This window comes from Amblyomma maculatum, chromosome 9, assembly GCF_055883805.1.
Source record: "Amblyomma maculatum isolate TAMU_Amacu chromosome 9, ASM5588380v1, whole genome shotgun sequence".
Taxonomy (NCBI): domain Eukaryota; kingdom Metazoa; phylum Arthropoda; class Arachnida; order Ixodida; family Ixodidae; genus Amblyomma; species Amblyomma maculatum.
Genome location: NC_139352.1, coordinates 83,555,692 through 83,580,409, shown reverse-complemented (window position 1 = coordinate 83,580,409; position 24,718 = coordinate 83,555,692). Strand labels below are relative to the sequence as shown.

General features: G+C 44.0%; 1 protein-coding gene across 2 annotated transcripts in view; it reads left to right on the top strand.

The window, feature by feature from the left end:
* The window catches only part of LOC146179634 (uncharacterized), a 67,359-nt gene that overhangs the window by 34,532 nt on the left and 8,109 nt on the right, over positions 1-24,718 (top strand). For both annotated transcript variants that reach the window (XM_084579288.1, XM_084579287.1), the window contains 5 exons: positions 2,315-2,473; positions 8,701-8,853; positions 9,124-9,273; positions 20,342-20,494; positions 24,103-24,252. In XM_084579288.1, the coding sequence (XP_084435414.1) occupies positions 2,315-2,473; positions 8,701-8,853; positions 9,124-9,273; positions 20,342-20,494; positions 24,103-24,252 (765 nt within the window). The remainder of the gene's footprint in view (positions 1-2,314; positions 2,474-8,700; positions 8,854-9,123; positions 9,274-20,341; positions 20,495-24,102; positions 24,253-24,718) is intronic.

Genomic DNA, 24,718 nt, shown 5'->3' with positions numbered 1-24,718 from the left:
CTGCCCCATTATTTTGGTAGAATGCTTTGCTTAATACACATTCGCCACTGTTACTCAAGGGACACTCCTCAATAATGAATATAAAAGCTTTTCTTTGTGCTATTTATTCAGATCGAGGTGACTATAGGAGTTGTATGTCGCGCTGTATTGCGCGCCTAGGCACCTAGTGTCGACCCCGACGAAATCATTTCAGCTCTGCTGCAATCAGTAACCGAGGAACTGAAAGAAGTGATGGTATGTCTTGTCATCCCATTACCCACTGTCACGTATTCTGGTTTAGCTTACGTCGCTGGATACATTAATTGTAAAGTTAATCAGTGACTTCGGGTGTGACGCTTGTGCTATCCTTCTTGAAACCAGCGAAAGAAGCAGCCCCATGTACACTATTCTGCGAGGACAAGATTCTAGAGGACTGCATTATCCAAAACCAGAGTTTGTAGCCCTCTTGGACAAGGTTGTGTCTTTTTTTTTTTTTTTTTGAAAAAGCTGTCATGCACCTACCACACACAAATCTCCTTGAAGTCCTTCAAATCTTAATCCAGCCAGCACTTGAGAACTCACCTTTGCTGAGTTGCCTGGAAGGCATTGACAATAGCCATGCTATAAGGTCCGCTTCTTTAATATGTGAGAAATTTCTCAGAATCCTTCTTGTCAATTATGCTAAGAAAGTGACAGACAGGAACGAAAGGCCAGCTCCTTATGTGCACAAACCGTCCAGAAAGATTTTGAGACTTTAATTTTCTAGCCGCATGTACCGTTTTGATGAATGAGTGCAATGTGTTAACTTTGAAGGACATTTTTTTTTATTGCTTGCTGCTCTTTTCAATTATGCATATTTGTTCATGCCCATTTCCTTGATTAAATGTTTTTTTATCGCTGTATTAATATGACTACGACTGTCTACGTGTGCGTCAGTCGCAAGATTACGTATACATCTGCTGTCTTTCAACCTACTGATTTGTTTTAAACGAAGCTAGAACAGTCCACTTCACTAGACAACTGAAATTTTAACTGTATGCGTAAATTTTTGTTCCTTACTCTGAATCTGAGACGTGCTATGAATTTTCGTCAGTGCCTCTTTTGCTCTAAACGAAAACGGCAGCGGTTGACAGAATATCCACCGAACAGTTTGCCATGTACTAGCGTCAGGTCGCGCTATACCTGCTTACAGCTTTCAAAGGCACACGGCATAAAATGGTACACATAGTTTTGTGAAAAATTTAGGGGCAAAAAGTGTTGATGTAAGTGCACCCGAAACTTCATTCGACCGTGCGCGACAGCACTGACGAAGGCGCGCGCGCTCTCGCGCGCACGCGCATTATTGACTATTTTATTGCTCATACACGATAAATCAGACGCTGATTACGGCTTCTTCCTATAAGCCATAAGGGGCGAAATATCGGGACCTGCCGGTTGCAACCGATGCGGGCGGAGCGAAGAGCAAGCGCGCGTGAACGGCTGTAGCAGAGGAGCAACAGTGGGGCGGTGGCGACCCCACCGAGGCGCGGCGGGCGGTGGAAACAGACCCCATTGGAGAGGCCGTAAGAGAAGAGACAAACGCGCTCTCCCTCGAGACCGGCCGTGGCTGTACGCGCTGCGAGAAGTTCGCGGAGGCCGACGTCGCGATCGCCTGTGGCACTGTGTGTGCTGCGAGTGGCGAGCTGTGACTCCATGGTGCCTTAGCTGTGAGTAGCTAAGGCACCATGGAGGGAGAATTAGCTATTTTGTCATAGTGGTTAAGCACTTCTTTCGGATCAGTCAGAAGCTAAGCCACCATGGAGGGAGAATTGCTATCTGGTCATAGCGGTTAACCGCTTCTTTCTGATCAGTAAGTAGCTAAGCCACCATAGAGGGAAAATTAGCTATCTTGTCATTGTGGTTAGCCGCTTCTTTCGGATCAGTCAGTAGCTAAGCTACCATGGAGGGAGAATTCGGTATCTTGTCATAGTGGTTAAGCGCTTCTTTTGGATCAATTAGTAGCTAAGTCACCATGGAGGGAGAATTAACTATTTGGTCATAGTGGTTAACTGCTTCTTTCGGATCAGTCGGTAGCTAAGCCACCATCGAGGGAGAATTAGGTATCTTGTCATAGTGGTTAAGCGCTTCTTTCGGATCAATCAGTAGCTAAGCCACCATGGAGGGAGAATTAGCTATCTTGTCATAGTGGTTAACCGCTTCTTTAGGATCGGTCAGTAGCTGAGCCACCATTGCGGGAGAATCAAGTACCTTGTCATAGTAGTTAGCAATGTGTGAAGGTTCCTCACAGTTGATCTTGTCTCTTGTTTCCAACCTTCTCCTTTTTTTTCTTTGCAAGTTGGATGGTGTATGAGCATGCCAGCTGTGAAGCAGGCAGAGATGGAGCCGTTGACATACCAGTTTCCTTCCACTGAGTTCGAGCATGCACCTGTTCTACAACAGGAACAGATGGAACAGATGGAAAACATACAAGATCAGCCTTCTTCAGACATTACAGGTATGTTCATGAAAACACTCCTTTTGAAGAGTGGTTTATTGGGGGTTATTCGGAGGACTGGAGACGGCGACCGGTGACACAAGACGATCGTAGAGCGAAGCACAATATCGTCCAAACAAGACGGTCCGAGCTCTCAGTGCGCGCGCACCAGCTGATCGGCGTCTTCATCGTCGTTAGCGTCGGCGCTGTATCATCTTCCTTACAATTGCCCCGGCGGAAAGAGGGAGCCATCCTGGCGACTTAGGGCTAGGATATGACAAGGGGATCGTAGTGTGGCTTAAGTCAACTGACGCGAACAACTTCTCGCCCGCGGGGACGGTGGTCTGAAGAAGGCGTTGCTGGCTCCACGACATAGTTAACTGGTGATGTACGCTCTAATACACGATAAGGGCCATTATACTTTGCAGAGAATTTGGAATCAGCCAGAACACAGAGCCAAACGAGGGTGTTGGTAGGAAAGTCAGCAGCGGGCTTTCCGTGATCGCTCTCATGTCGGCGAAGATCTTGAATGTCCGACGTGAATGGGCGAGCCAGCTGATGGCACTGCCCAGCATTATGGGCAACAGCAGAAAGAGAAGTGTACTCTGCACTGTCGGGGTAGTAAGGAAGTATGGTGTCTAGTAAACAGGAAGGCTCACGACCATATAGGAGAAAGAATAGGAAAAATCCAGTCGTTGCTTGAGACGCTGTGTTATAGGCATAAGTGATGTACGAAAGCACCTGATCCCAATTAATTGGTTAGAAGAAACGTACATGGCAAGCATGTCACCAAGAGTTCGCTTAAACCCTTCTGTGAGGCCGTTGGTTGGAGGATGGTATGCTGTGGTGGTTCGATGTATTGTTTGGCAAGCTTCCAACAGCTCGTTGACCACTTGAGATAGGAAGACGCGGCCGCGGTCACTGAGAAGTTCACGAGAGCCCCGTGACGCAGAACGAAGTGACGCAGGATGAAGGAGGCGACGTCACGAGCACTAGCCGTAGGCAGGGCTGCAGTCTCCGAGTAGCGAGTGAGGTGATGGCGACTATTATCCAGCGGTTGCCTGATGTCGAAGATGGAAGGGGGCCATAGAGGTCGATGCCAACACGATCAAAGGGTCGCGCTGGACAAGGCAATGGCTGTAATTGGCCGGCGAAGAGGCGCGGAGACGACAAGCAGTACAGGAGCGAATATAGCGGCAGACAAAGTTGTACATCCCCCGCCAGTAGTACCGCTGGTGGAGACGCTCGTATGTCTTTAACAGGCCAGCATGTGCGCTTTGCGGGTCGGCATGGTGATGAGCACAAATTTCTATGCGAAGATGGCGAGGAATGACCAAGAGCCATTTGCGACCATCCGGGCAATAGCTTTTGCGATACAGCAGACCACCCCAGATCGTAAAATGGGAAGCTTGGCAACGAAGGGCTCGTGGGAATGAAGACGTTGAGGACGCGGTGAGGACGTCTAGGAGCGAAGATATCCAGGGATCCCGGCGTTGTTCAAAAGGCAGGTCGCCGAAAGTGAGGGCTGCAACGGAGGGTTCAGATATCGAGTGCGAGGGTGCAGGAGAAGGCAGCAGCGAACGCGACAAGGCGTCAGCGTCGGAGTGTTTGCATCCCGATCGATATATCACGTCAAAGTCAAAGTCTTGAAGGCAAAGAGCCCAGTGGCCGAGGCGCCCAGAAGGGTCTTTCTAACGCCTTCTTTCTAACGCCGTTCTAACGCCTACTTATATTTTCCTCTCTTGCATCCATGTGCTTCTTCCGCTCTTAGAGTACGTTGAACCATTGCGGTTTGAGGATGCTTCACTACATGGGTTACGGTTCGAGCAGTGAAGCATCACAAAACGCAAAGGGCCGTTTGTAATGAAGCGCCACTACTACTGTGTCACACTGCTAAAAGGGTTGTGGTGGTACTTGTGATTTTGGAGAAGTTCTTCTACACTGTATTTTAGAAGCTGCGTGCCTTTAATGGATGCATCTAGATTTTTTTTCATGTGTCTGTTGGAAGTTTTCGATATGTTTTCAGGCCATTCATGTACAGCAAGGTTGTCTTTATGCTGTCTCGTCGATAGACTCACTTTCTCGTCGCCAGATAGTATAGGAGGCACATCAGTTATGGCTTTTGTGTTTGTGATAATATAACTTGAGGTGGTATATCTGAAAATTTCTTTGGGGCATCAGCAGGTCAAGAAACGCACAGCTGCCTTGGATTTTGAATTCCATAACACCGCTGTGGAGCCCAAGACTGCAGCAATTAACATTTATGGATGCTGGAATAATGAAATACTATAAAGTCTTCTCCATGCACGAAAGATATAACCTAATATTCTGAGTGATCGCCAACAAAATATTGATCCAAAAATCGAGTCATCGCCAGCCCCTAAACTCCGTTTCATACATCAGGTGTAACACAGCGAAAGCTACGCAAGTAGTCTGCAAAAAAAAAATTGGAGTTGTGTCACTACACGCTCGTTTTGTGGCCGAGTGGTTCTTTCGGAGACGGGCTCTATTCCGAACATACACGTTTGCAATAACTTGCTTCACGTGCCTAGACATCTTCGCAGTGCGGATCTTATAGAAGAAATGCTCACCGAAGAACCATTTTCTCAAAAAGAGATGTGCAGTGGGGAGGGCAGAGCCAGCGCCATCTAGTGGCACAGCTGGCAAGGTTGCGGGGCAGCGAGAATGCGACACGAACGAAATCGACATAAAAACATACAAATTCACTGAATCCGATCCTTTCTCCCTAAAAAAGGTGCTCTTTATGAAATTGATGGCAAATGTAAGATGTACCATACACACGCGCGTAATGGCCGCACTTTTTTTCCCGAGATTGGGGTGAAAATCAGGGGGTGCGGCGATTACATGAGAAAAAAGACAGCGAAAAAATTATTTGCGGTGGTGCCTGCCTTTATTATTGTCAAAAAACTCCTCGTCCTCCTCCGCTAAACTCGTCGGGATTTCAGGCTCGTCCTGTGTCCAAAACATCACTCCTCGTTGTCGTCGTCCTCCTCCTCCGAACTCAGCGGGACTTCAGGCTCGTTTTTGTCCCAGATGAAGTCATCCTCCGTGCCGTCCAGCCTGTTTTATATCCCTGTCACCTTGAAACTTTTTTCCACAGTCTCGAACGAAACCGTGGCCCACACTTCGAGTATCCAGTGGCAAACGGCCACAAGCGATGCCCCTTTCAGTCTTCTTGGGAGCACCATCGCCGTACACATTTTTCGTCAACGCCGAACTTTCGTCCAGCCACTCTTTTTCCTTCTTCTTTCGCATAGTGAATCACTTTCAGCTTAAAGTGAGCGGTATAACTAACCATTTTCCTATCGGTATAACTAACATATTTTCCCATCGAGGAAAAAGAAAATCTTCAGCTCACGAGCGCAGAACAAATCAGGGCAGCGATGCATTCCGATTGCGAGATCGCACGTGATATGCTTCAGGTGATTGAGGAAATGGCTGTAAAACGGAGGAGCGAACAGATTTGGATTGGACTGGATTGGATTTGCTGGCCTCACTCTTTGTAACGGGCGGGCATCGCTGCGGCTAGGAGCGCCCCCTTTGTAACGGAGGTATTGGCCGCTGCCCCCATGCTCGACTTTTTTTTAACTCAAATATTTTGTTCTTAATTCTTATTGGCAATTCTACTTCTAACCTTACGCTTCATTTTGGCTTTCACTTGATTTTTGGGCCCCACCTGGCGGCAGTAACCACAAAACGTTCCGTATTTCTTACACCGCACAGTAGACGGCACTGCCCAACTTCCTGAAACTCATGGTGCGGCTTTTACTCGGGAAATTTTTTAAAAGTTTTTTTTCCCAATTTTCTTTCTAAAGTTCGGGGTGCGGCCATTACATGCGTGCGGCCATTACACGCGTGTATACGGTATTAAGCTTGCAGACAAAGCAACTATTATTTCCTCTCGTCAAGAGCAGGCACTATTTTTCATTGCGGATGCAGGAAGCGCGAACAAGAGCTGTAGCTTTGGCAGTGTTGCACTTAAGCGGAGTATAGAAAGCATGAATCGCTGGCCTAAGACGAGCTCGCTCATCAGTTGTCTTCGCTAACGACTTGCTTTCTTTTCCGCTTTCGGCTTGTGGCATTTCGCCTTTTGGTCTCTGTTTTTATTTAATTTTTTCTTCTTTTCTGTGTTTGCTTTTGAATCAATGTTATTATTTTTTTTTTTTCCTCCACTCGCTTTTTGGCGCAGGCTCATCGCAGTCACTGCTTCGAATTGGTCTCTTCTGGAGCTTCCCTCGGATTTTGCAGACAGCAAAACATTGTTTTATAAGTCTTGCGAGGTTATGATCCCGGGATTGAGATTGTCAAACTGTGCTAATACAGTGAAAGCTCGCTAATTCGAACCTCGATAATTCGAATTTTCAGATAATTCGAACTACATTACTTGGTCCGGCCAAGCTCCATAGAGATTTGTGTATTAAAAGTTTGTTAATTCGAATGCGTGTCAGTTCTGCTATGGATAATTCGAACTACGCATCGCCGCGTCTGGGCGGCTTGGCGCACATCACGCGGCAAAAAAAAAAAAAAGTAAAGAAACACCTTTGCGATCGGAAGGCATAATTAGAGGCTGCGCACGTCCAAAATGGGGACAGAAGATGGAACCAGGTAAAACCATGGAAGAGTGGGTAAAACTTAAATGGCGCCATGACCTCCGCGGCGGCCGGCGGCCGCGGCAAGGTCAGTGCATGGCTGCGCGGCGGCGGCTGCCTGCTCTCTCTTCTGCGCAAGCTGCGTAGCTCGCAACTAAATACTTGTTAATTCCAACACTTTGAATTTGAAAATAAGTACAGTCGGCGCGGTCCCAGCCAACGCGCATAAAAGGCTATGATCTCGGACTGGCACTATGGGCTAAACTTTTTTTTTTTTTTTTTTTTTTTTTTGCGATAGCCATCCATTCTTTCACCCATGAGTCAACGGAAGCACGCGAGTCAGCTGCGATCATGACGCCGGCTTTTTTAGCACCGTCATTCGTTCCGATCACCCGTCCCAGTCTCTCATAGCATGATAAAGCGAACATACTGAAAAGGAGGCGTGCACAACCGGACAAGCGCTGGCACTCTGCCAAGTTCGCTTCCCCCCCCCCCCCCTCCCCCCTGCCAGAGCTAAAGTCAAAAGATAAACACGCTGTTGTTGCTGTGCAGCATCTTGGCGCACTGCCAAAAAATGTGTTGTGGACTGTGACGGTGGGAAACGGAGGGACATGTTAACGACTGATGCCGTTATTTTTTTATTTTATTTTTTTTTTTTTTCAGATTAGTAGGCACAAATCAGGGCTGGGTGGGTTCATTATGTGAGCACGACTAAATACGGTACATTTACCGTAATGCAAATGGTTTTGCTCAGTTTTTTGGAGGCCATTCGATAATTTGAACATCGGATAATTCGAACTGTTTTCCCGGTCCCGTTACGTTCGAATTAACAAGCTTTTACTGTATATGCAAAAAATTATATGATATGCATATTCTTTAAACATTGTTTCATGAGTTTTGCAAGGTTAAGATCCCATGATTGAGATTGTCAAACTGCAGTAGATGAAAAAAAAAATTTGATATGCATATTTTCTAGCTTCTTTCTCCTTTTTTTTTTTTGCCCCCAATGTTTGAAAAATTAACCTCCTCAGTTTTATGGCTCACTTAATTTTTTTAGTGGCATATCATGCCTTGTGGTACAAAATGCTTATTTACCAAAATAAGCACATGCCAAATTACTAAGGTAAATATTCCAAGCACTGGTTATAGGTGGCCCTTGCTAGATTTCTTTTGGATCACATTCATGCCGATGCTCACATCTCTTCACTTTTTAGTGCCGAAAGTAGGGTTTCGTCTCTGTTTAATGGCTCCAAATTTGAATGAATTCAGGCTCCAAAGGGCAGTTTTTTTTTTCCTGTGAGCTGCTCCAAATATGGATTTTACTGCTCCAAAACTAAGATTTTGCTGCTCCAAAAATTGCTACAAATCCTATTTCAGCTGTTGCACCCCTCTTATTTATAATTTTTTTTTCTTTTTGTTTTCACTGATCTAATATTCAATATTCAAAGGCATTTCTTTCCCACTTAATATTCGATTCTTACTTGAAACTGTCAGTATTCACAACTTTCAGCATTCACAAGACGAGACATGACTGCATTAGTGTACTGTCACAGTTTTATTTCATCAGAGTGATCAGCAGTGTGTGAAGCTGCTACGTGGCTAATCTTCTATCTCTCTGCTTCTCTTTTTTTCTGCAAGTTGAACAGTTCATGGGCATGCCAGCTGTCAAGCAGGCAGAGTTGGAACCATTCCCCGTCCAGCCTCCTTCTGCAGATGCAGAGGATACATCACCTGCGCAGCAGGAAGAGATTGTGCAGTTGCTGAACCAGCCTGGCTCTATGGACATTGCACGTATGTCGTTAAAACGCTCCTTTTCTTTTCTTTTTTGTTTCCCATAAGAGACTTGAAACCGCTTCGTTCGGATCAGTCAGTAGTGAAGCCACTATGACAGGAGAATTAGCTATCTTGTCATAGTGCTTCTATCGGATCAGTCAGTAGCTAAGCCACCATGGTGGGAGAATTAGCTATCTTGTCATAGTGGTTAACAATGTGTAAAGTTTCCTCACAGTCGATTTTGTTTCTTCTTTCCTACCTTTTCTTTCTTTCTTTTTTCTTTGCAAGTTGGGTGGTGTATGAACGTGCCAGCTGTGAAGCAGGGAGAGGTGGAGCCGTTGTCATACCTGTCTCCTCCTGCTGATTTCGAACACACACCGGTTGTACAACAGGAACATGTGGAACAATTACCAGATCAGCCTTCTGCACACATTACAGGTATGTTCATGAAAACATTCCTTTTTTTTTTTTCGGCTTTTCTGGCTAGCATTAATGATTGGGCTAGTTGGTTCAGCATACCGACTGAAAACAGCACAATGTTCCTCAATACACATGAAGACGATGCCCACAAGGGTAGTGACTTACTGCGGATGCTTAGTGGAAGAATGCTTGCCAGAGGTTACATATTATGAAATGAATTTAAAAATGCAATTCAATGCCATTGCCCTGCATCTGCATAATGGCTATCATATTAGCTTGTCATTCATATGCAGTATCGAAGATACATGTATCTTCAATACTATGGAAGATACATGTATCTTCAATACTATGTTTAGATACATTTTGTGTATTGGTATTAGGTACCGTGAGCTGAAAATGAAAGTATTGGAGTATCGGTATCGAAAATACATTTTTAAAGTATCGCATAATTTGAAGATACTCGATACTAAAGAAAGCTTCAAATATTGAAACCACTGTGAGACTTCGGGTTGACGGCGCTAGTTCAGACAGTACAGTACAGGCCCTGAGACAGCTCGGCTTTTAGTACCGACTGAGTTCCCTACAAGTGCCCCGGCACCTCAGCGTCAGCTGCATTTCCAGATTCCCTGTTTTTAAAACTGAAGGAGACAGTGGTAGGTAGGTGCTCACGAGGTGCTTTACTTTTGAACACAGAGTGCATATCACGAAGTTGCTAAGCCTTTAATAGACACACAAAGATATATGAACAAAGTGGAAACGCAAGGCGAACACGCAGTAGGGATCACGCACACGGCTGTACCCTCTCTTCCCACCCTTTGCCATCCCCCCCCCCCCCCCCCCCCCGTTGCCTCTGCGGCGTTTGATTCTCGTCAAGCAGTGCCCCCAGTGTGCTTTCGAACGCAGTAACGTATGCACAACCCAAAACCCCTGCCGTGTGCCAGCTCTGCTTGGCGGCAAGAACACAAGCTTCTAAGGGCTCAGTCCACCATGATGCAGTCGGCTAACCACGTTCTTGTAGTTACGGCGTTTGACGGAAAACTAGTTCATCCTTGGTAACTGCACAGGGAACAGGCTTCTACAGACTTTTTTTCTGGAAAAAATATTGCGTCCAAAATTTAACGAAATGCACGACATGAAAGCTATGAATGCAGTTTTCTAGCACAGTTCGAATAACAAATTATGTGTTGCCAAACAATTTTTTCAAAAACATTTGAGAAAACCTTGAATAATACTTGTAAAGATATCTCTATCTTAAGAAAAAAAAAACCTTTAATTTTTGAAATAAGCAAATTGATTGACACCATATTAGTCACTTTTTGTTAAAAAAAATACTTCTATCTTTTATCTACAACCAGCCATAGTTTTCCAGCGACACTAGTGAACCTCAAGTTTCCTAACTAACTCCAGGATGCTTGAGTCAACGCGGCTATTGTTCACTCTTACATGCTGATAAAAGGCATCTTCATCTAATACAACACTGCGGTGTGCTTGTGTGCGTATGTAGAGAAGCTTTCCTTATTTGTGTCGCTTTTAGCACGTCCTTCCAATGCCATATGCTGTGGGTTTTTTTTTGTGTGTGTTTTTTTTTTCATTCTCTTTGTATTTTTGTATATAATTGATCACTTGCCTGTAACCTTCCTATGTAATATCTTAAGCCATGAGTATTTTATGGGTATTTTGTATAAATAAATAAGTAAAAAAATGAAATGCACTGTGCAGAATCAATCATGAATTTATCCAGAATACACGATAATGTATAGGCAGTGTAAACATTGCTCACTCCGGTGAGGGATGGCGCAGTACATGCAAAGTTGGGAAAACCACAAAGGACTACTAAAGTGTGCATTGGATTTTACTGAAGTATGTCATGCTGTTAAAAGCTGCTAAAAGATGAAAAGTTGCTGAACAATACTGGTAGTGCCATTATTTACACCAAGTGCTCAATTAGTGCATGTGACTACCCTTGCATCTTGCTGGCTCTGTGGCTTGTGCATTCAACTACTAAGTCCAAGGGCTCAGATTCAGATCTCAACCCTGGCAGCCGCATTTTTACGGAGGTTAAGTGCCCATGCTGTGTGCAATGGTGGTTCACATGGAAGAACCTAATGTGGCCGAATTACTTCATACACGTGCCGCTTCAGGACATTAACCCTTGGCAACTCAATTGCACTTTATAGTTTCCTTAAGTGTATTACTAGCACCACATCTCTGTGATGCAATGGAGAGAGAGACAGAGAGAGGCATTTTAATGAGACGTCTGCCTGGTAGTGAGCTTCTAATAGATTACATGTAGTAACCAGTAGCAACATCATGCCTCTAGGAAACGAATCTTTCAGGCCCCCATCCATTTCATTGTGCTATTCAATTCATAATACATTGGTTGCTGGTAATTAAATCCCTTTTTATGTATCTGTAAATTGGCGTTGGTGATGTAAATTTGGTGCTGATTCCTGAATCAATTGATACCCCCTGAAGACCTCTTTAAGAAATCAAAGGGATATGAAATGTAGGATAGAGGTTTGTGGGGTTAAACGTCTCAAGTAACTCAGGCTATGAGAGACACCATAGTGAAGGACTCCTGAAATTTTGACCACCTGGGGCTCATTAATGTGCATTGACATCGCACAGCACATGGGCGCCTCTCTCTTTGCCTCCACCGAAAAGCTGTGGGCGAGGCCGGGATCTGGTCCCGCATCCTTGGGCACAGTAGTGGAGAACCGTAACCACTGCGCTAACCCGGCGGGGGTATAGAAGGGGACCGAGAAAGCAGATGTGTCGTATCTGAAGGCTGTGACTAAGAAACCAAAAGAATGATTGTGCCTAAGAAGCTGCCACAAACTTTTCATCAAACTAAATGCGATTACAAAACACCAAGCTTCTATGTTTGCACACGCTAGATCACTAGGTACATAGTTTAAAAGCTCCCAGCCTTGGTGTTAGAAGTACTTTAGGTGATCCAACGGCGCTTCTCCGCCATGTAACCACCGCAGAGAACATTGGGACGAACTTTCCCAGCAAGACGAGAGGTGGGTACTCTGAGCCGGGCCGGCAGCGCCTGCACCTAGAGAAAGAAATGTTCGCCGAGAGGTGGCGCCACTCTAAGCCGGGCCGGTAGCGTCCGCGCCTAGAGAAAGAAACGTTCATGCATGAAGCTCACGTCAATTGGTAGCCAGCCTTTGTGTGGTGTTTGACGGTCGCCGAAAATCACGAAAATTGTCGCACATAGAAGCGATAATTCTCAACAATCATTGTGCCCAGTCTCGCAGTGTTTGAGTAAGTTATGGGAAAGTGACAGCATGGGGAGAAAGTGCTTTGTTCCTCGATGGAACTCCGGTTACAAAATTTGCTCCGAGAAAGTGTCCCTGTTTGCTGCTCCAAAGGATGAGAATCACCTAAAAGCTTGGCGACACATCATACAGCGCAAGGACCGCTTGCTGCAGCCGGATGACTACGTCTGCGCGAAGCACTTTAAACCACACTTCGTCACCAAAACATAGGAGGCTCATTACAATGGGCAAGTGCTTGCAAGTGCGCCATGAGTAGCTGCTCTGGCTAGAGATGCCATTCCAGCGGTTTTTCCCGGATGCCCGGATTACTTATCGAAGAAGACAAAACGAAGACAAGTCTTCAGAAGCGCTCATTATGCTCTGAAGAAATCAATTAGCCCTCTCACAAAGAAAGTGAAGGCACTGACCACTCAGCTCAAAGACACTAAAAAAAAGTTGTCCATTTCTGACGAGGCTATAGATGACTAGCTTCGGCTATAGGAGCTTCTAGAAGGACAAACAACAGCTATTAAGGAATGCAAAGCAGCTGCCAAATGCACCAGCAAAATGAGCAGGTGCTACACCAAAGAGTGGCTTTTTTTATGTCTTCTCTTGCATATCCGCAGTTCATCACGGTACTCTTTCCTTAGAGACAACATCTTACCACTTCCTTGCACGTCAACTATAAGGAAGTATTTATCTATGGTGCATGTTAACTGTGGCTTTGAGACCCAGTTTTTCTCTGCATTTAAAAGAAAGCTAGAGACAAAAGATAGTTTTAAGCGGCATGGAATTCTGATTTTTGATGAGATACATGTCTGGAAAGAAATGAAAGTTAATGCGAGAACAATGACCTACACTGGCCACGCAGACTTTGGAGACGAGGTACAAGCGCCTAACCAATTGGCAGACCATGGACTAGTCTTCACGTTTCGCTCTTTTGGGGAAAATTATTTCCAACCTATCGCAGTCTTCGCAAGCCGTGGGCCAACAAAAGAGACTATATTGGCACAACTTATAACAAAGGCTATCCTTCTACTTGAAGATGCTGGTGCACTTGTCGATGCAATTATATGTGACAATGCTGCAACCATTCGGTCAATGTTGAAGCATTTCGATGTAACAGGAACTCTCAGTTCAGTTCAGTCGTTCAGTCGTGTCCGACTCTTCGTGACCCTATGGACCATGTCACGCCACGCTTTCCGGTCTCTCACTATCTTCCTAAAATCACATAACTTCATCTGCAGCGCCTCGAGGATGCCATCTAACCATCGCGTTCGCTGCCTACTCCTTCTCCGGCGACCCTCAACCTTTCCCAACATCAAATCTTTCTCTAGCGACACCTCTCTTCTCATCAGTTGACCAAAGTAGCTGAGCTTTAACTTTAGAACTTGACCCTCCAATGAGCAGTCAAGGTTTATGGTCGACAATATCAACTGATTTGATCTTCTGGCAGTCCAAGGAACTCTCAAGAGTCTCCGCCAGCACCACAATTCAAACACATCAATTCTTTGGCAGTCAGCCGCCTTCACAGTCCAACTCTCACATCCATACATCACAACTGGAAAGACCATAGCACGAGTTATACGGATCTTGGTTGGCAGACTAATGTCTCTGCTCTTTACTAGGCGGTCAAGGCTAACCATGGCTCTCTCTCCCAGAAGCAGGCGTCTCCTAATTTCATGGCTGCAGTCTCCTTCCAGGATAATCTTGGATCCCAAGAAGAGAAAATTTGTCACAGCTTCTACTTCTTGTCCCTTGATGCTCCAGGACTTGATAGGGCAAGACGCCATGATCTTAGTCTATTTAATGTTCAGTTTAAGCCCAAACTTCTCACTCTCTTCTTGTACGCGCATCAGAAGTCTCTTGAGTTCCACTTCACTTTCTGCCATTTAAGTGGTATCATCTGCATATCTAAGGTTGTTGATACGTTTTTCAGCAATCTTCACTCCAGCTGAAGACTCGTCCAGACCGGCCTTCCTCATGATGCACTCTGCATATAGGTTAAATAGGCAGGGCGACAGTATGCAGCCTTGTCTCACTCCTTTCTCAATCGGAAGCCAATCAGTAAGACTATGCCCAGTTCTGACTGTGGCCTCTTGCCCTTCATACAGGTTCCTGAAGGGACAGATGAGGTGAATTGGAGCTCCCATCTCTTGGAGAGCTTACCACAATCTGCTGTGATCTGCGCAGGAACTCTAGACGGCACCAAGAACAGCTTCTTGAACCCTACATTCGACGACCGCAATGTTTTTGTTTTTTTCAGATGCACCACACCTCATCAAATGTGTACGCAATCGCCTGTCACAATGCGGAATGTTTTGCATAAATCGGAGCCGTGTTGTGGTTGCATTATGACAAGCTGTATGTAGCGGACACAAAATTTGAAGGCCGACTCGGGGCATGTCCAAAACTGTCATTTTCTTAGAATCCAACCAACACAGAAAAGATGTGAGTAAAGCTGGCCACTCAGCTATTTAGTATGTACGTCGCAAACGGCCTACAGTTTTATTCCAAGCGAGGGATCAAGGGACTCGGAAACGTAGAGAGCACAGTTGAGTTCACAGTCAGAATGAATAATTTGTTTAATGCACTAAATTGCAGACATCCAAACAAAGGCCTGAGGTTGGGTGGTCAGGATTTTAAGGTGCTGGAGTCTTCTTTGCAGTGGCTAGATGAGTGGCAGAAAGACGTCAAGGCTGGAAAAATTGATCCCCATAGTTTTTTATCGTACTCAACTGCTGAAGGGTTGCGAGTGACCATTCTTTCAACAACCCAGCTTTCTAAACACCTCCTGGAAACATGCGACTTCAAGTATGTCCTGTCTGCAAGATTTAATCAAGGTGTTCTGGAAATGTTTTTTGCCGTAATCCGTCATGCGGGCGGCCAAAATTAACACTCCTGTCTGCCAACTTTTCTGCAGCTTTACAACATGCTGTCCATTTACAGTCTCATGAGACCGCCTAAGTACGGGAATTGCCAGTTGGAGGCTAAAGAGGAACCATGTCTGCAGAGTCTCTCAGATCTGACAGCCGCATTTTTAGAAGATGCACCCAGTAAGTCTCGATTGGAAGAGCTTAAGGTAAAACTTGACAGCTGTGTGGAGAGTGAAATTGAATGTGAGGCTGTGTTTGAGAATGTGTCCGTGGAAACCAGTGTGACTGATTGCATCTTTTACTATGTGACAGGCTTTCTGACGAGGAAGCTACTGAAAACCACTAGTTCACAGTGTAGACTCGGGCCAGTAGCAACAGATGATGTGGCAAGAAAGCCTGAAGCAGCGCTCGTTATGTGCAAAACACATGGAGGGCTTAAACATCCTCACTCTGCGCTCTTCTGCTTCATGAAGCAGACAGAAGAAATATTTCAGAAGCACGCTGACGATAAACAAGTGTATGACATAACCATAGGCTACGCGCTAGAAAACTTCAATCTATCTATTCCATGTCCAGAACATAAAAGAGATATAATGGCACAAGTGTTGTACTACTTGGTCAGATTGCGAATGCACCAGTACTGCAAACAGCTCAAGAAAAATGAGCCAAACAAAAGCCAGAACCTGCAAAAACTCTCAAAGCTGGCATAAGCAGTAGTCCGACTTTCTGTTGAAGAATGTAATGGGCTGCCATTAGATGATAACTAGTGTAGGACTAAAACCTGTGCACCTCATCAAAGTTGAACGTAAGATGAAAGCTCCAAGTATCATGCCATGTAACATAACATAATTAATATTAGGAAACCAGCCAGCATGCAAGCAAAAGGTCACGAGATTTTAGATACGAACTATTTATTAAGCACCGCGAAAGAAAAATTTCTTAATGCACGCTGAGCGTCTGCAGTCAACATTAAGTTGCTGAGCTGTCCGACTTTTCCACTCCCAGTGCAGACTTTTCACAGCCCTCATTTGGCTCAAAATATTTTATTTAAAAGCAAGACGTGCGTATTTGCATGTCACAAACAAAGCTAAGTGTTCACTGTAAAAAAAAATATGAATTTCTGCCTTCTGTTACTTGCCATTCGGCCTACTTTATCATCCTTATATCATGATGACCCTGCATGCAAATGTTAGTGAAAGATTCACATTTTTTGGTGAACTGCGGTTAAAGATGTACATTACTTTTACATTAGAGCGTTGCAATGTGTCGTATCTTTTTTATGCTGTTGTTGTAAATATTTTGTTAAAAATATCGTCACTACCGTCTTTGTCACTATTTAACCCTTTCGCTGTCAATAACGTACCGCTACGTTCTTGCTCTCCCCCCCCCCCCCCCCCCACACACACACACAGTGTCACCGACGTACTGGTGCGTTCTCTATCGTGCACTTAAAACATCGCACCTGAGCGCGAAGCTGGCGCGCGTGGACAAGCTGCGCCATTTGTCAAATCTTTCTACAAGTTCGTATTTTTGCCCCACGTTGTGTTGGTACGTATATACTGAAGAGTATGGAACGACCACACCCACCCCTGCCACCTCCTTTGCTGGGGGGCGCGGTCGCTCCGCGCGCGCTACTCTATCGCACTAAGCAATCATGCGGCGCGTGCGTGCAGTTACGGGTTCAAGGGTTGCTCAGCCATCTGCCGCAGGTTTACAGGTTTTTATTTTTATTCTGTTGCCGTGTTTGCTACGGCACGTCACGTTCAGGGGCTCGCGCCGCACCGTTGCCTCTCGTCTACACATGACCCGATCGCTGCTTTCGCTCTCTCTTGCCACGCCCTTGCTTGCAGCTAGCAGCAGCAAAGGAGGTTGTTTTAGCCTCTTTTGATCTCCCTCTGTCATATTGATTTCACAATGTGCCATTTATCTTCGTTGTGCGGGTCACCGAAAGTGCGCCCTCCGTGCGTGCAATTGGATGGCTGAACACGTGGGACCTTCGACTGCGGACTGCAGTGATGACTCGTTTGATTATAAATACGAGACGAGCTCGGATTTGGTCTCCAATGAAGTATTGACCAGTTTTTTTCTTATATTATCCTCATTTATTTGATTTATAATCACGCTGATAATGATGATGATGTTAATTAACAACGCCTCTAGAACAGTGAAATGTGCATATTTTGTTGAGTATGTTATTTGTATAGCAATCATAATCAAAAATGAATCGCTATGCTCGTTCCCTGAAACCAAGCCGACACTAGGGGTGCGTCATGACCAGAAACGCCCGACAGCGAAAGGGTTAAGAAGTGCTAGCATTGCTGTTATTGCTCTGCTTCACTGGCGTTTGTCAAAATAAATCATGTGTATCCCAGACTCTGCCAATTTACTTGGCTCATTTCCTCTGCGCTGCAGAATCTTATTTGCAGCTTGTCTGCAGCTTCACACAAGTACTAGCTTGAGATATTAAAAGTATACATATATATTACCTAGCCTCATGAATCGAGTGGGTGGCATTAGGCAAGAAAAAAATAAATATTAAAATCGTGAACATAGAATATATTAAATGACGCTGCGCCGCCCCACAGCACTTAACCGTTGCGACCGCAGTTCGGTACATCGCGATCAATGGCAATTTCACACTCAAAACCACTTATATTTGATTGGCATGCATGCTAAGGTGTTCCACGCTAACAGTGCCATGTAACATTAACGGTATCCACTTAAGGCGAGTAAACGCGCACCACAGCATCAGAGTTCACAGGATCACCCATAGGGCAGGACGAGAAACAGGTTCGACTACCGGCACGGGCGGCCGTACTCACGCAAGCGCCATCCCGTGGCGGATGAGGGAAGTAGGGACAAATGTGTGCCACCTCCAAGGCGCCGTCATATCACCTAAAGTATACTTCCAACACCATGCTCCCAGCTGCATGCTTGGCCTATTGGTATAAGCCTCTAGAAAATAATTGTTTGCACGGAACAGATGCAGCCATTAGCTAGGTGTAACAAAGCAGCGGCTATTACGAATTGCACTGCAGGGTCACAAGCTTCGACTTCTTTGTATTGAGGTTCAACTGCCGCATACCTACTTGAATAATGGAACTGTTAAATAATCTTAAAAAGCAAGAAAAATTATGCAATTACTATATAAGAAGCCACAAGTGGGAAAAACATGTTTCCTTTTTATCTCCTTGATTCTAGTCAGGGATGAACAACATTCTTCAGACACGAACATGAACACTGGACAGTTTACAATGGCTCTAATACATTTTTGACACAGAGCTCCATGGTTTTTGTACTCGGACGTGAGCCACGGAACGGAGAAAAGAAATAAAAAAGCTCCTCTGCGACAAGTAAAATAACTATCCAGAGTTCACCATGTGCTTATGCGTTACATATTAATACACCTACAGACTCTTGCTAATGAAATCAGTGAATACTTGAAGAAATATGCTCGCAAGTGTATCCCAGCTTAAAAACCTTAATGACATACAGATACTTGAAATTCGTCGCTCCATTTCACTTCTGTGTTTATTCCATAAATATGTTCACACCCGTCCTTCGTTGTTACCTCTGGCATCACCTTTCCGCTCTTCACAACGCTTACACAATCAACTCAGCTTCAACCGGATATATGGGAAGACCCTGTCGTTTAATTCCTCTGCATTACCTAGAGCAATAAAACTCTGGAATGATCTTCCTGACAACATAATCTCTTTCATTGATCCTGGTGAGTTTAAAAAACATCTATGTATACATCTATTGCCATAGTGATGTTCAAAATGTACAACAGTTTCATTTGTTCTTAACGTTGTTTTTTGTGTCTCGTGTCTGATGTTATTTTAACTCGGTTTTGTATAAATTTCGTGTTCCTTTCTTGTATTTGACTTGTACCGCGTTCTTGTACGATATTCTTGTACCGATTTGCCCCCCTCACCCAATGCTCTTCGGGGCCTGTGAGGTACTAATAAATAAATAAATAAGTAAAAACAAATTAACGCGCTACTGCTCTAACAAGATACCAGAGCTTTTGAAGAGTTCTGGCGCTATCATCTTCCAGATGGGGCTGCCATCTGTATGTAAGCCTGTAACCGAGCCAATAAATCCAATCCAATTGCAAATTCAAAGCGGCCGTTATACTATTTATGTGAACACTGTAGCTGTGGAAGCTAGCCTTTTTTTTTTACAGCGTAGTGGAGTTTCCCAGCCACAGTAGTGTAGTTTAAGCGGGCCGTAGTTGCACTGTGCATCGCATGTTCGGCCAGATGCCGGATAGAACTGACAGAACGCGACGAGCCGTACACAGTCACCAGACCATGGCTGCTGCTACAAAGCGCTGACTTGACGAAACCAGGGAAAAACGTAGTTTTCACTTCGATTTCACCCCAAAGGTAGACCATAGTGCAGGTTTCATCAGGTAAAATTAGTGTGTTGCAAATGTCTTATGGCAATTTTCTGAGGCCCATTAGATTCACTTTTGAAGGCTGAATTAACAAGAGTTCACTGTATTCAGCTGTGATATGACAGCTCCTCTCACATAGGGCCTTCCTGTGCAGAAAACCAGCTAACAGAATTCTGCAAAAATTTATACTGGATTTTTCAGTAGAGTATACATTTCTGTACAACTGTAGTTCAGTTTTATTTGCAAATTCATGTGAATTCTGAAATGAATAAGACAAACAATGCCTGCTACTTCTAATTTTCTATTTTTCTTCACTGATCAGACATTCAATATTCGAAGGCATTTTTCCCCATATATGTATTCGATTCTTACTCGAAAATGTCAGTATTTGCACTGCCCTACTTATTAAGCTTTTAGCATTCACTAGATGGGACATAGCTGCATCTGTGTACTGTCAGTTTTATTTCATGAGAGTGATCAGCAATGTGTGAAGTTGCTACATGGCTTAACTTGTACCTTTGCTTGTTTTTTTTTTCTCCAAGTTGGAGGGTTCATGAACATGCCAGCTGTGAAGCAGCGAGAGTTGGAACCATTTCCCGTCCAGCCTGCTTCTGCAGATGCAGAGGACGCACAACTTGTGCAGCAGGAAGAGATAGTGAAGTGGCTGAACCAGCCTGGCTCTACGGACATTGCACGTATGTAATTAAAACGTTCCTTTCCTTTTCTTTTTTGTTTCAACTGGTTTTCACCATAATAGACTTGAAACCTCTGCAATAAAAATGGTATTGGTGCACTCTTCCAAGTTGAACCTTTAACTTGATTTTGTTGCCGAGTCATTTCTATAAGTAATTCAGTTATTTGGAAGTTCAAATGTTTACTTCTGTAAACACTTCAGTGTGGGAAGTTTTATTTAAGAGCTTGATTCTTTTCAGCACTGAGCTAGCAAGTTAGAATACGTGCTGGACTGGGCTCCGAGTATACTACAGCTGGCAAGTTGGAATAGGATTATGGCCCAAGTGTACCTCAGCATGATTGTGTCTGGAACTTTTTGATCTTTTTGTAAAAAATTGTGCAATATGTATTTTTGTTTTCCTTCATTATATTTCAAGTTTTACTTCTGAAGAAGAAGGCTGGTGTGAAAAACCACTGTGGAGGAAGTAGCCATCATCAGGCTTAGCATTTTGTGTATTGACCTTGATAACACAGTGGGGTTATCTGTAAGAGGAAGATCTACGCTTTGAGGGGAAGGGAGACAGAGATGACCTCAAAGATCTTTATTATCTGTGATAGTTGTGAGATAACCCCTTTTTATGCTATTTGTGACATCAAGGCTACCAGATGAAAGTCCTCATTTGGCTAATCATCAAACGTATGTAGAGAAAATGAGAGGCACGTTGTGAGACATGTACTAAGGCAGCCAACAGCCAGCAACACCCAGGAGAGTATAGGTGAAGCAAGTTAAGGAAACCAAGGTACACAGTAATTGTATACAAAAGAAAGGCTAAAGACACAAGAAATTGTGCAGTAGTTAGAAAAGCTCTCAAAACAGTTGTATACATGCAAAAAATTATTGTTATATAATGGAATCAAATATTGCTTACTTTTAGTGATGTGCAAGTATTGCAGTCTTCAAATATGAATTGAATACGAACATAGGAAAAAAATAACCTGGAATATTGAATATTTAAAAAAAAAAAATGAAAATTTAAAGTGTAGCAAACTCTACTTCCCTTGTTTATTTCATAATTAACATAGTAAAACCTCGTTGATACATTTTTTTAAAAATGCTGGAAAAACATATCCGGGAAAACGCATGATCCAGAACCCCTAATATACTATTAACAAAATTAACTGTTGAATGTGTACAAAGGCATTTAGAATTGAGACTTTCACTGCATAAAATTATTTATAGCATATGATTAGCATTTATGACATGAAGTATGCACAGCTCGTTTTTTAGCTCTCGCAGAATTCAGTCCGTATTTGCGTTGTCCTTAGCACGGAAGAGAGTTAGCAACAGATTTCGTTCGTGGAAGGAATGACGAGCCTGGATCGCCGGCTTGGTTGCTTCCAGATGCTTCGCCCCCTTATACCAATGACATGCGCAGAAGCCATGGCTTACAATCGCCGCGCTTTTTGCTCATGCCCCTCGCGTTATGACCCCCACCCCGCACACACCCACGCACTTTTGCCAGTGAGAATTTGAAACAAAAAAGGAAAAGAAAAAGAGTTCGTTAACACGTCCCTCAGTTTCTTTCGCCCTGTTGCCATCACATTCACTGGGGATTTCCTGGCAGTGCGCCAAGATGCTGCGCAGCGATAACATCACATTTTCATGTTAGCTCGGGGGAGGGGGAACTTAGCGCCAGAGCTCGTTCTATTGTGCATGCCTCGTTTTCACTTTATCATATCGCGTTTGTAGCACCGTGAAATACCACAAAATCATTGGAACGCGTGATAGTGCAAACGGCATTTGAAGCGAACCATGCTAAAAGCTGGCGTCAGGATAGCCACTAACCGCGTGCTTTTGCTGATGACTCATGGGGGGAAGGATGGACGAATCTCGCTTTTTTTTTTTTTTCTTTTCTGTGTGATTTGGATTTTTATTTGGAAATGTGTAGGGCCGTCGATGTGATAGCCTTTCATGCGCGTTGGCTGGGACCGCGCTGACAGAATTACTAATAATTTGCAAGTATTTAGTTTCAAGCTTCGGAGGTTGCGCAGAAGAGGAGAGCAGGCAGCAGCCGCCAACCCTTCCCCTTCAGTGCCGCCAGCCGCCGCGCCGGTCATGGCGCCATTTCTTCTTTAACCTCTCTTCGATGGTTTTACCTGGTTTCATCTCCTGTTCCCGTTTTAGAGGTGCGCAGTCTCTAACTGTGTCTTTCTATTGCGGAGGCCTTTATTTGGCCATGTGCTGGGTGCCAGACCGCCAATATGCAGTGGCGCATAGTTCGAATTATCCGTAGTGGAACCGACTCGCGTTAGAGTTAAAGGTCTTTTTATACACAGACCTCTAGAGAGCTTTACCAGACCAAGTAGTGTAGTTCGAATTAACGAGTTTTCACTGTAGTTGTAGTTATCAAATGGTTTATTCCTATGCCCCTAAGGCACCACAAAAGGAGTCATCCCATTTCTCCTCATGAAGTCACTTTTCTGCTATGTTCGTTTGATCGCAAAACGTATTATACGACCACAGCCCTTATTCATGAACGAGAAGGTTCCTCTTCACACAACAGCCCCGTCGTATTTTGAGGATGCTTCACTGCACTGCAAACGCGGTCAAGCAGTGCGGTGAAGTATGCAGTGCGATTAAACTGCGGTGAATTCGAAAATGTTCAGTGTATTTGGTAATTTTCACTCATTCAGAAATTTCTAGCATCAATTTATTAAATACAAATATAAATTGAATAACAATATTTATTAAATTCGTATTAGAAATTTCGAATATTAGTGCACCCATACTTAATTTGGAAGATCTTTGGCATCTGTAAATTGACCAGTCTTCTAAGTTTCCAGGCAGTTTATTCTAAATCACAGCTGTAGCACAGATAATAGTTTTTACTATGAACAGTGTTAGCAATTGGAAGGTTAAAATGACTGTTGGAAAAATTTCTTGTTGGATGAGGTGGATAGATAAAAGCGGATGAATAATTTTATATTACAGCCGCACAAGCCAGTTTATAGTCCTGCATAACAAAAAAGAAAATATCAGCATCACGGAAGAATGGAGCACCCCTGTCATAGTTTACTCTGTGTTATTTTATATGTACGACCGCCTCTTACCTGTAGTAATATTTTATTTAATTGCGTGTATTATACGTAAGCCCCTCAAGACTATGCTTTAAGTCATGTGGCTATGAAAACAGCAGTGATGCAGAGCGTTCAGCGTACAAAGTCTGGAGAGCATTTTAGATTTATGTTGCAAAAAGCTCCTTTCTTAGGTTCCTTTCATGAAGCTTGAAGTGATATAGCTTTATCAGCATGCTGTCACCATGACTAATATCGAATGAGCTATCTTCTTTTTGTTTATAGGGTCTGACATCTCAAAGCGACTCATGCTGTCAGGGAGGCTGTTGTAGAGGTTTTTGGAAATTTCGATCACCTGCGGTTCTTTATCATGCACGGACATTGCACAAGTACACAAGTACTTTGCTTTTTGTGGCTGCTGCAGCTGGTATCAAAACCGCTTCTTTCAGATCACTCAGTAGCTAAGCCACCATGGCTGGTGAATTAGATATCTTGTCATAGTGCTTAACAATGTGTGAAGTTTTTTCCCTCCTTTTCTTCTTTTTTTCTTTGCAAGTTGGTTGGTGTATGAGCATGCCAGCTGTGAAGCAGGGGGAGATGGAGCCGTTGACATACCAGTCTCCTTCCACTGATTTCGAGCATGCGCCTGTTGTACAACAGGAACAGATGGAACATTTACCAGATCAGCCTTCTGCACACATTACAGGTATGTTCATGGAATCATTACTTTTTCTTTTTTTCAGCTTTTGCAGCTAGCATTGATGATCAGGCGAGTTTGTTCAGTGTACCAACTGAAAACAGCACAGCGTTTCTCAATACATATAAAGACGATGCACACAAGGGTAGTGACTTGCTGCTGATGTTTAGTGGAAGAATGCTTGCCAGTTGTTACAGATTATGAAATGAATTTAAAAAATGCAATCCAATGCAATTTCCCTGCATCTGCATACTTGCTATGATATCTGCTTGTGCACATTAATGTAAATTGCTTCTTTTTTTGTTAGTGCGATCAACATTTCAACATCATACATTTTTTTCTTGCTGACTGTTTTTGCAGCATGGCGGCATCTTCAAGTGTGGATTAATAGGGTCAGTCTTGGCACCGGGTTCCGACGTGTGCCAACTTGATTGTCGGGTTCTACTGATGTTTCGTTAATCTGTCGTTTAGACAC